Source organism: Polypterus senegalus, chromosome 10 (genome assembly GCF_016835505.1).
Source record: "Polypterus senegalus isolate Bchr_013 chromosome 10, ASM1683550v1, whole genome shotgun sequence".
Lineage (NCBI taxonomy): Eukaryota > Metazoa > Chordata > Cladistia > Polypteriformes > Polypteridae > Polypterus > Polypterus senegalus.
Window position 1 is genome coordinate 3472578 of NC_053163.1, and position 11968 is coordinate 3484545.

Below are 11968 nucleotides of genomic sequence, written 5' to 3' on the forward strand. Positions count from 1 at the left end.
ACAGCAACCTGGTGTTGGACAACACTGGTATTTGGCTTTTATGACCGTTCCAATTTATTATATCAAAGAGTACTAGGGTGTTGTGCCGTGTTAGCCATTCTGAATGTAGTGAAAAGTGAAGCGGTCCTCCCTGCGTGGTGTTTGCATGTTCTCCCCGTGTCTGCATGGGTTTCCTCCTACACTCCAAATACATGCAGGTTAGGTGCACTGGCGATTCTAAATTGTCCCAAGTGTGTGCTTGGTGTGTGTGTGTGTGTCCTGCGGTGGGCTAACGCCCTGCCCGGGGTTTGTTTCCTGCCTTGCGTCCTGTGTTGGCCGGGATTGGTTCCAGCAGACCCCCGTGACCCTGTAGTTAGCATATAGCGGGTTGGATAATGATGGATGAAAAGTGAAACAACCTGACACCTTTTATTGGCTAACTAAAAAGATTACAATATGCAAACTATCGAGGCATCTCAGGCCCCTTCTTCAGACAAGATAATCTTTTCGTATCCAAACCTTCGAAATTAGTTCCTCTGCAATACGTTCCTAATTTTAATACATTACATAAATAAAGAGACACACATTTTCGCTGTAACCATTGTCTCCCCCAGCGATGCATTTACTGTCATGAATAATAAAAGTTGAGAATTGCCTAAATAATTGATATGCAACGTCTAAAAAAATCTCAAAGACGTTTCTTGTCTTAAAAAAGAAAACGCGTTTTAAATTCAACGTGGAAGCAATATGATAATTCCAATTAAACTTACCGAAAAAGCGCTCGTGTTGTGAAGTGTGGCATTTGATATTACGAAAACTCAGTACCAAGTGCGTCTGGGAAATGAAGTCTTTAATGAGTCTTGAGGCACGCTTTTTATGGGGGCGGGGGCGCGCATGCCTAATTAGAAATCTATTCGGCCTTTTTCGTGTCGGAAGCGGAAATTAAAGTGGCTTGTACCGCGCAATCTGAAACTCTTTATAAACAAACCCGCCTGCCGATTCCACGGGCAGGGTATTGGGATAGTTAAAAGAATTTAAAAGCAGTAGATGGGAATACTTGGAGGACGAGTAAGACCAGGAAGTGGTAAAGACGTGATCGCTTCCGAACGACTACTGCTAAGATGAGGCGAGAAGCTGGGGCTCCTGTCGCCGAGGACGGGCTCGCTACGCAGGCGGTGGCTTCAGAATGGAAACACGAGGCGAATGAAGCAGCGTCATCGGGAACGAGCAATGACTGGATTTTAACCGACTGTGTGAGTTTAGCGGCCATCGAGGCAAGTCACACCCGGGATGAAACTGAAATGAATGACAGGAGCGAGACAGGTGGAGGTGAGGGTGAGGGTGAGTTAACACTTCTAATTCGAAGTAATAGTAATGATAATAATACGTTGTATTCATATAGCATTGACGGAATAGCCATGGTTTCTGCTGTAACGGTCTATTTTTTTAAGTAAAGTTGTCCATAATCGGTGTGCAACCCGTAATAGTATTGGATTGCGAGTTTGAAACCTGAAATAGTGCCTGAAATTTCTTTTAGCTATTTTTGTTAGTAAATGCATTTTTAATGTAATAAAATGTAGTAATCAATTTAACCACTTGTCATTTTGTTGTTTATGGGGCTGGTGTGCAGCACCCACGACAGTACACTTCACCTTGCAGAGCTAATGGGATTTGTCAGTAAAATGAGCCAGGTTGGTCAAGACTGAGAGCAGTGCGTTCACTGTGGGCACCGCAGTTGGTGTGATTGTTTGGAGGCCCCCGGTGACTGCCTGGTCATTGTTTCCTAAGGATTCATTCTTACCCTCTCTGGCGTTAGGCCCGATGGTTACTCGGGTAACGGTATAGGCGTGTCTTACTTAAGCGTTAGGCCCGAGCGTTACCTTGGCAACTGAATAGAGGCATCTCACGTTAGACTCAGGCCGTTAAAGTGGTTACCCTGGCAACGGTGTGAGCGAGTCTAAGTAATAACATAATGGCGTCTGGTAAGAAACGTTGTGCAGTCGACCAGGTGTTGCACGCTCTTCAGCGTGTTAGGAGCAGTGATGTGGAGGAGCCTTTCATCATCACCGATGACAAAGTGAATCTGTCTTAAGGCAGTGAAATTGAAACGGACAGTGAAAGCGATTCTAATGAATCCGAAAATGACACTTAATCGCGTTTGGGTTTCTGTTCACCCAGCTTCAAACAAATCAGCACCACCTCGTTTTTGATTTTGTGGAGCAGCCAGGAATAAAAGTGAACGTTGTCAGCCATGATCCACTTACTTAAGTTAACTTATTTCTTGATGATGACGTGATGGAAAGAATTTTTGAGACAAGTCGTTCTGCTGAACCATGTGGCGTAAATACACCTAAGCAGTTTTCAAATCAAACAAATGGGAACTGGTAGCTGTTGATGATATCTGGTATTAACATAGTCATTATAGTAGTACTAGCAAAATACCCGCGCTTCGCAGCAGAGAAGTAGTGTGTTAAAGAAGCAATGAAAAAGAAAAGGAAACATTTTGAAAATAACGTAACATGATTGTCAATGTAATTGTTTTGTCACTGTTGTGAGTGATGAGTGTTGCTGTCATATATATACACACACACACATATAAACATATATACACATATATATATATATATATATATATATATATATATATATATATATATATATATATATATATATATATATATATATATATATAGTATACACACACACACACACACACACACATATATATATATATATATATATACTATATATATATATATATATATATATACATTGTGAACCTTGCCCCGGACACAGACAGGCAGACATGTTAATATCACCCACAAACACACGTTTATTTTCCATTTCTTCTTTACAATTCAGCTCACTAATCCCCAATACCCCTCAGTCCAGGCCACTCCAATGCCTTCTCTTTCTTCTTTTCCTCTCTATCTCTCTTTTCTTCTTACTGCCTCCTCCCTTCTCGCAGACGCACCCCAGTGAGGCAGAAGTGCCGGCTGCGCACCCTGAAGCCGTCCGGGTGTCCCCTGTCATTTTCCCCCCAGCACTTCCTGGTGTGGCAGAAGTGCTGGGCTCCCGGGATATTCAGGCACCGGGGCGCCACCTGGCAGTGGCCACAGGTCCCTACAGGGCTGGGCTTCCAAGCCCTTTACCCGAGGCCCCCTACATAACCAGGACGGGCGCCCCCTCACGGTCTGGAGGAGGCACAAGCCCTTCTTCGGTCCTCCTGGGCGTCCCGACTGGGCTCCAGCCCCGGCTGGGTCCCACACGGGATATTACGCCACCGGGGCGGCGCCTGGTGGTGGCCACGGGTCCCTACAGGGCTGGGCTTCCAAGCCCTGTACCCGAGACCCCCAACATAACCAGGATGGACGCCCCCTCGCGGTCTGGAGGAGGCACAAGCCCTCCTCCGGTCCTCCTGGGCGTCCCGGCCGGTGACCACAACATACATATATACACATACATCCACATATCTATCTATCTATATATATATATATATATATATATATATATATATATATATATATAATATACACTCTTTGGGGTGCGAGCAGCTGTTGCTGGGGGTGCCAGAATCCATGAAGGAAGAAAAATGAAAAACATTATTTGTACAAAATGTTAATTTATTTATCCATTCCTAAATAATTCAATGGGCAGGCTATTTCGTATCAGTGCAATACGCTGTTTGTTAAAACGGATGACTCCCGCTCTTACGTGCAAGTCTGCGTGGATATTATGAACTATCGTTTCTGTTCAAGTTCTATTTAAATTTTAGAGGCATGCGGTTTGTCAATTTGAGCGTAGCAGTGTAATTCGGTTTTTGTTCAGCACTCTTTGGAACTGTTGCTTTTTGTCTGAGCACTGCATCAGTTCACGTGAGCCGCTGAATATGGTTGTATATGTCACTCGCTTGCTTCTAATTGTTTCGCTGCCTTCTTAATTATATAATGCATGTTTTCTTCAGCGCTTTTTGTAGCTCTTCCTGGTTTTCTACGTAATGCGTGATTATGTGAGAGGCGTGATGATGTCACACGAAACTCCGCCCCCACGGCTTTCGAGCTCAACTCCATTACATTAAATGGAGAAAAATAGCTTCTAGTTATGACCGTTATGCGTAGAGTTTCAAAATGAAACCTGCCCAACTTTTGTAAGGAAGCTGTAAGGAATGAGCCTGCCAAATTTCAGCCTTCTACCTACACGGGAAGTTGGAGAATTAGTGATGAGTCAGTCAGTGAGGGCTTTGCCTTTTATTAGTATAGATTAGTAATAAATAAATTTGGCTTAAAAAATTGTTTTTTTATTGAGAAAAATGTAACACTAGGGACTGTGATTTTATTTCAATAAACTTCACTGCCCACAAGAAAAGTGGCCCCCAGGTTGCTGCAACCTTTTTTTTTATATTTTTTAATTTCCAGAACATATCTATATTCAGTCAGTCAGACTGACTAATGATGATCTATATTCAGGACTACTCCTTGCTTGTCTATTTTCTTTAGCATTCCATCTGCTTATTCTTTCTCAGTCTTTGTCACGTAAATCGCCTTCTGCTTCACACTCGGCAGATATCGCTGCCCTTCTTTGTGTTTCTTCCTTTTATTGTGTGACTCTTCACATAATCTTACTGGACGCTCAGCTCAGCACGTGCCATTGCCGTTCTTTTTTTTTTCTGCCGCGGCTCTTGGTCTGTCAAGCACTTTACTATACTAAATGCATGAACACCGGTCACTCTTCCAAGTGTTACCTATTTTTTTATATTCTTCTATATAATTTGATACTGACCGTATGTATGGTGTTCACGTCAATACCTCGACTCAATACAAGTTAGAACCATGCAATGGGACTCTGCCTCTGTAGTTGGAACATAAACGTGGCAAACGTGGACGCAGTATTGCATGATTGGCTAAGAATGTTCGAATGCTTCAGTGACGCCGCTGGACTGCCGAGTATAGTAAGTCGGTGTTGGTTCGAGCAGATAACAGTAAGATTGGTTGGTTTTTTGGAACGTTGGTTTGATAGGGGTGTACTTTCCAGGACTAACATCGTCGACTGACTTAAACCCTTTGACAGCTCTCTTTCCGTAATTAATTTAGAACGTATCGCCATTGGTTTGGTAAGTCGAAATCTATCTTTGGGCATTTCGGTTTTGGCATCCATCCTTCTGACATCTATTAGCAATCTGAGTAATGACGGCTGGATATTAACAACGGTCATTGTTTAAATTTTAGCCGATCTCAGATCTAAAATGACCACGCCAACATAATTATTACTCCGTCTCTGATTAGAGTCGTAAAATATGGTTTGTTTTGAAAATTTGTTTGCCGGAAAAAATCAAATGAGTTGCGCCGAAGAGCTGAGTTTACATCTTGCAGCCCCGTATAAACAGGAAGCTCTTCATTACATCGGCCGAAAAGGTCTATTTTAAGCACAAATCAGTGCCATGATAACAAAATCATTTCAAGGACTTAAAAAAACAAATAATTATTTGCAGAGAAATTATGGATTTCACAAAATGTAGAATTTGTAGCCCGATTCGATCGGGATCCCAATCGCTACTATATATATTGTCGCAGATGGCTGTGGGGGTGACCCGGCGCGGACGCCTTGGAGGACCAGAGGAGGGCTTAAGCCTCCCTCAGAACATGTCTGGGCGACCACCCTGGTGCCTTTGGTGGCCATGGGTACAGGGCTTTGAAGTTCAACCCTGTAGGGGCCCATGGTCACCACCAGGGGGCGCCCCAATGCCTTGGGGACCCTGGACCTCCGTACTTCCGCCACACCCAGAAGTGCTGGGGGGAAAACGAGCAGGGACACCCGGAGTGCTTCCGGGGATGTAGCGGCACTTCCGCCACACTGGGGCGTGTCGGTGGGAGATTGCCGGAGCACACCTGGAGCACATCCAGGTGTGGATAAAAGGGTCCTCCTCCCTTCATTCAGGGCTGAAGTCGGGTGGAAGATGGACGAAGCTGGAAGGTGAGGAGTGGAGGTGACCTGAAGAGACAAGGCAAGAGTGTGAGGCCAGGACTTTGGGGTTGTGTGGCATTTAACCTGTAAAAAGTACTTTGTAAATAAACGTGTGGTGGTGATTTACAACATGTCTGCCTGACTGTGTCCGGGGCTTAGTCCACTAAAATATATGTCTCGGGTCATACGCTTTTTGATTAAGGTCCTAGCCCCGGTAATTCACGAGTAATCACGTGGCTGATAGCATTCACCTTATAATTTTATATACAGTTTTGCACCTTTTAACTACCATACAGTATGTATACATTTTGTTAAGCCGCGAGACTTGCACTGTGCTTGTTCTGGCACTTCAGTGCCCACTTGAATGACCGCCGTGGTGATCACAATTTTAATGATGCTTTGGAGAGAGAAATGATACCCGGTCCATTCCTTCATGACGCTCATGCGTGTGCTCTTCTTAGTCTTGTGTAGGGCGTTTGCCAGGTGCCAGTTTCTCTAGAGTGAGAGAACAGTAATGGTGCATTTTGAGGCATCCTTATGTGGAAAGTGAATAAATACACTGCACTTCTCTGTGATGACGTGAATGAATGTCATAGCTGAGAAATCAGTTTGGTTTGCCCTACAGATTACCTGGAAAAAAAAAAACAAGGAAAATGCAGAATTATTAATAAGACTTTAGTGAGCAATTTTAATTTTGGCATTTTGTGATCGTGAAATTGTATATGGAAGTCCTCAGTGTGATTTGTCTATACTGTGGTGTGCTGGGTTAGCAGCATTTGTTCTAAAGAGGACCGCTGAATTAACAAGCTGATCAACAAGGCGATTCAGTTATGTGGTGCTCTCTGGACCTGCTGGTGGTAGAGAGAATGAAGGCAAAACCGATGGCTGTTATGAACAAAGCTACGCATCTTCTCTCTGACACACCTGCATTAAGGAACCTTAGCGAATTAATTACTCCGCTGAAGTGTGTCCAGAAACACCACATCATCTTCATCCTCCTCCCAGCAGCCCCAGGTGTGAACAGCAGAAGCAGCCTAGTGGTACAGAGACCCAGAAGCTGCTAGGAGTTGAAGCCCTTTTAGACAGCATGGCTACCCTGTATTTACAGCATACATTTTGTTTATTTTCATTGTAAGGTTGTACTTCAGATGGAAAGTTAATTGAAAAAAGACTTTTACCAACCTTCTCGTTTTGCTGTTTCTTCACACAGGTCTTCCTGAAGTTTCTATCCATTGTGCACAAGGATCCTGTCCCTTCAGCCTTGACCTGTTGAAAACGGAGGCTGCGACTGTCCATAGAACTGAAGATGGCGTTGTTTTGAAATGTGAAGAGGACGCTACTGAGAATATTTCTTGTGATATTAAGCAAGAAGATAGTAAGTCTGAATTAATTTTAGACGGTGATATGGGAAAGGAATCCATCAACACCAAGGTGAAAGCGTTCATCAGCGTTAAAGAGGAGACCTCTGAAGTTGAAGTTTCCCCTCCTATTAAAAAACAAAGGCTGACTGTAGACTTCATAGATGAAGATAAAGCCACCATTTTAAAAAGTAAAGAACTGTGTGGGTTTGGAAGTGAATATGCAGAGGAGGAGGAGGAGTCAAAAGATTTTTTGCCGATGCACAGTGTGCCAGCGCAGCAGTCACTTGTGGCTAATGGTGAGCTTCATGTTTCTGATGAAAATTCGGAGCAGCTCAATAAATTAAACAATTGTAAATCGTACCAGGAATCCGACTCCACAGGAAACCTGTCCCCAAGTGCAGATTTCATAGAGGAGGTTAGGTCCGCTTCATTCATTAGAGAGCAGCAGGGAGTTCACGCAGAAGAAACGCCCAACATCTCCACTGCCGATGGGAAGATTTTCAGTAATTCAGAGTGGTTGTCCTGTAGTTCAGAGCTTGGACAACACCGACAAATACATAAGGGTGAAAAAACAAACTGTTGTACTAAATATCGAAGGCGTTTAATCCGTGGCTCAGGCCTGAGGTGGCACAGGTCTGTTCACCTATCAGTAAAGCCTCACCAGTGTAACCAGTGTGTGAAAACTTTCAAATGGAATTGCAAGCATAGATGGCGTTGTAGCAACTGCAGCGGAGGAAGACCATACCAGTGTAGAGAATGTGAGCGGACTGTTAGCCGGGCTGAACTCCTTAAAATGCACCAAATAACTCCTACAGGAGGAACGCTGTACAAATGTACTAAATGTGGAAAGAGTTACAGGAGGAGGGCGTGTCTTAAACTACACCTGAGAAGGCATACGGGACAAAAACCATATAAATGTACTGCATGTGGAAAGAATTTCCGCCAGACAAGGCACCTTAAAGTCTTTGGCGTTAATTCCAACTCTGACTTGGGCTCAGAATTGATGAATCAGTCATCAGACATCGACATGGACAGTGACAGTGAAAGCGACTCCTGTTCAGTCGATTCCGACCCGCCAAGTTTCAGCGATGCTCGTGTTTGGTGTCGGCTTGATGCTACTGTTGACCATCCTGCACCTTCCCGTTTCCCATTTACGGGCAACCCTGGCCTGAAGGTGTCTGTTGGTCACGATTATCTGGACTATTTACGACTGTTTATTGACGATCGTCTGATGGAACAAATAGTTAATGAAACGAACCGCTATGCCGACCAGTGTCAGAAAAGTCACGGTAAACCATTTGCTCGTCCCAATCGCTGGTATCCTGTCACTGCAGATGACATGTGGGTGTTTTTCGGTCTCCTGATACTGCAGGGTATTTTGGGTAAACCAGTACAGAGATGGTACTGGTCCACAAACCGGTTGTTGCAGACACCCATTTTCAGTGAAGTTATGAGCGAGTGTCGTTTTTCACTTATTATGAAATACCTGCACTTCACTAATAACGAGGACTATGATGAAGCCAATCACCCAGCACCCAGACTGTTTAAACTGTGGGAAATTTATCAGGCAATCGTCAAAAATATGCAAAAGGTGTATGTTCCTGAGCGGGACGTAAGCATTCATGAAAGTCTGATGGATTTCAAGGGAAGGCTGTCGTGGATACAGTACATCTCCTCCAAGCGAGCAAGATTTGGGATCAAGTTCTACATGCTGTGTGAAGCAAGTTCTGGATACATCTGGAACTCGATCCTTCACACAGGTAAAGGGACCCGGTGGGAGGACAAGTACAGTCAGTACAATGTTGCTACATCATCTGTGCTCTCACTGGCAGACCCTTTGCTTGACCAAGGTTACTGCATAACAATGGACAGTTTCTGTACCTCACCTGCACTGCTTGAAATTTTAATTCAAAGAAAAACGGATGCATACGGCAGTGTACGACCGAATCGCCGTGATATGCCTGGTGACTTCAGTCTCGTGGAGCTGCAGCGTGGTACAGTAGCTGCATGGCAAAAAGGCAAAATGATTGCCATCAAGTGGAATGACAGGAAAGACATCTGCCTCCTAAGCACAGTTCACAATGGCGACACTGTCCATGTTCGTGTCAGGGGAAATGAGGGAGTCGCTAAGCCGTGTGCCGTGGTCGCCTACAATAACACAATGGGCGGTTTCGACCGTGTGGATCGGGCACTGATGTTCTACCCTGTCATGTACAAGAGACAGAAAAAATATTACAAGAAAATCTTTCGACATCTGCTCGAACAGTGCCTATGGAACGCATTTGTCCTATACAAAAAGACCACCGACAAAGCCCTAAGTCATGCGGACTTCACGTGGAAGGTGGTGGAAAGCATTCTGAAGAAGCACCAGCCGTCGACTTCGTCTGGAATGGTGGGTCGTCGTCGCACAACCTGTGTGAATCCCGAACGTCTGATCGGTCGCCATTTCATCGACCACTGCCCTCCAACGGCGAAGAAGAAGAATCCTACACGAATGTGTGTTATTTGTTGCTCGAAACGTGATGAGACGGGCAAGAAAGTGCGCAAAGAAACACGCTTCTACTGTCCCGATTGTAACGTCGGGCTGTGCGTCGGTAAATGTTTTAAAACATATCACACAAAAGATGTGTACTAACTCATCATCAGTACGGCAGCGAACATTCGATAGACCTTTCCTATTGTAATTATGTTGATGTTTTTGCATTTTTCTGTTACACGTAACATTTTTTCTTGTGTTTTCAACAATTTTAGCTTGTTTTACGAGGAGAAACAAACACTAAAGACTTCATTAAAAGATTCACAAGAGACAAAAGGACATAGAAACGCACCAAATGTTGATAGGCTTTCCATTTGGGAATTCACACTGTAATCAAAACTGACGGCCATTATGAACAATGCTGCATATCCTGTTTGTGACACACTAATATTGTTGACTCAAAATAAGTGTACCAGGCAAGGCTACTGGCATCGGGATCACTTAAGGAAAGGCCCACCGAATCAATAAGCTGAGAAAGAAGGCAGACTCAGTTATGGGATGCTCCCTGGACCTGCTGGTGGTTGTAGTGGAGGAGAGAATGAAGACTAAACTGAATGCTATCATGAACAATGCTGCATGTATGCTGTCTGTCACACACAAGCATTCAGGGTTTCAACAGAAATGTGTCAAGAAATGCTACTGGGGCTCCTTCAAACTTACAGCAGTGCATCTTAACCTAACCTTGTGCCTCACCGGGGACTCCTCTGATCTTCTAATGTCTGTTTAAAAGGGCATGTTGTTTGTTATAACATTTCTTGATTTTCTGTAAAAAGTTACTGTAAAGTTACCTCTTGGAATAAGTAAAATTCTATCCATCATTTAGTTTTAGCATCACTTTTGTGAACTGGTATGCAAAACCAACTTTGGCTTTTTCGCTCATCGTTAAAGACGTTGCAGTAAGGTGTTGAATTTCAGATGAACTTGTATAAACTTTTGTGTTTCTCATTGTATTCTGTAGGTATTGAACACCTCCAGCCATTATTTGTCATAGCCTTTCCTGTACTGTATATCATTTTCAGCTTTAATTGGAACAATCAAAAATTTGAAGCAGCTCCTGAAAAGCTTAGTTAGCCAATAAAAGGCGTCATTTCACAAGGCTGTTACTTAAGTAGAAAAAAAATGCTGCGTATAATCATTAGATGGCGCTACCGTATTGTGTATAACAATTCTAATGACATCCATGAGAACATTATACAATGCATTTAATTACTACAAATATTAGTAATGTGTGCCTTCTGTTGGCATGAAAGACGGATAGGAGCCGGTCAGACACATAAACGGTTATCCTTCTATTAAGGTGTTATAATAAGTTTGTTATAAGTTTCATGTCACTGTCTCTGTGCAGACATTTTAAATCAGTTTTTCTTTTCTTTGTACATGCGTAACTGAGCCAGATTTAATACAAATGAGATCAGCATTTAGAATTGCTGGGCCAAGCATAGGACAAGCTGGACAAAGACAGCTGGAGGAATGTAGTCAGCCTAAACATAGGTGTATATTATTTTGTCCTCTGCCTAATGTCAGCATAAAATCTTCTTTCCTTGTTTGAAAATGGACTATTTACCTAAGTAAGGGGGCCTGCACGTGGATGAACCAGTATAAAAGACTAGTATAAAAGAAGGCCAAACACTTTGAAACCGACGTACGAATGGATGGAAGATTACGTCATCCATCCTGAAAATCCTTTCAGCGCAGCAACGAAAATGACAAACTATACACAAAGTGTTGTCATGGCTTCCTCGTCTGCAATGCCGCGTAAATCGTCATTAAAGAAAGCGAAGTTATTTTCTCTTATGTGATTTTTACCGCTGTATCACTATGGGAGGGATATCACCTTTTTTACATTATATAGTTTTCAGTTACTTGAAATGCCACAATTACAAAAGAACTTATTCCAACTAGGGAGCTATATCGCCCCTAAAATGAAATGTAAGGTGGATATCATCTCCCCAAGCAGTCTAAACCTGATTATCCAGATTAAAGTCGCGAAGAAACTGCGGCCTGTCCTAACAAGCATTGGACACAAAGCAGGAACCATCAATCCCTAGTTCTAAACACTTTTCCAATTACATGGTCACTTATGTATAAACACACCTTATCTCCTCATAAATGTACTATTTGGAACAACTGA

At 43.3% G+C, this 11968-nt stretch overlaps 1 protein-coding gene across 2 annotated transcripts; it reads left to right on the plus strand.

The window, feature by feature from the left end:
- Nucleotides 1-916: 916 nt before the first annotated feature.
- Nucleotides 917-11577, plus strand: LOC120536519 (piggyBac transposable element-derived protein 4-like). 2 transcript variants are annotated; one of them, XM_039764914.1, is made up of 2 exons: nt 917-1320; nt 7151-11577. In XM_039764914.1, exons 1-2 carry the CDS (start codon nt 1101-1103, stop codon nt 9934-9936), a joined length of 3006 nt encoding a protein of 1001 aa, XP_039620848.1. In that variant the 5' UTR covers nt 917-1100; the 3' UTR covers nt 9937-11577. The 2 variants fall into 2 exon arrangements, with proteins under 2 accessions (XP_039620848.1, XP_039620849.1); XM_039764915.1 differs by having other exon boundaries at nt 917-1314.
- The last annotated feature ends 391 nt before the right edge of the window (nt 11578-11968 follow it).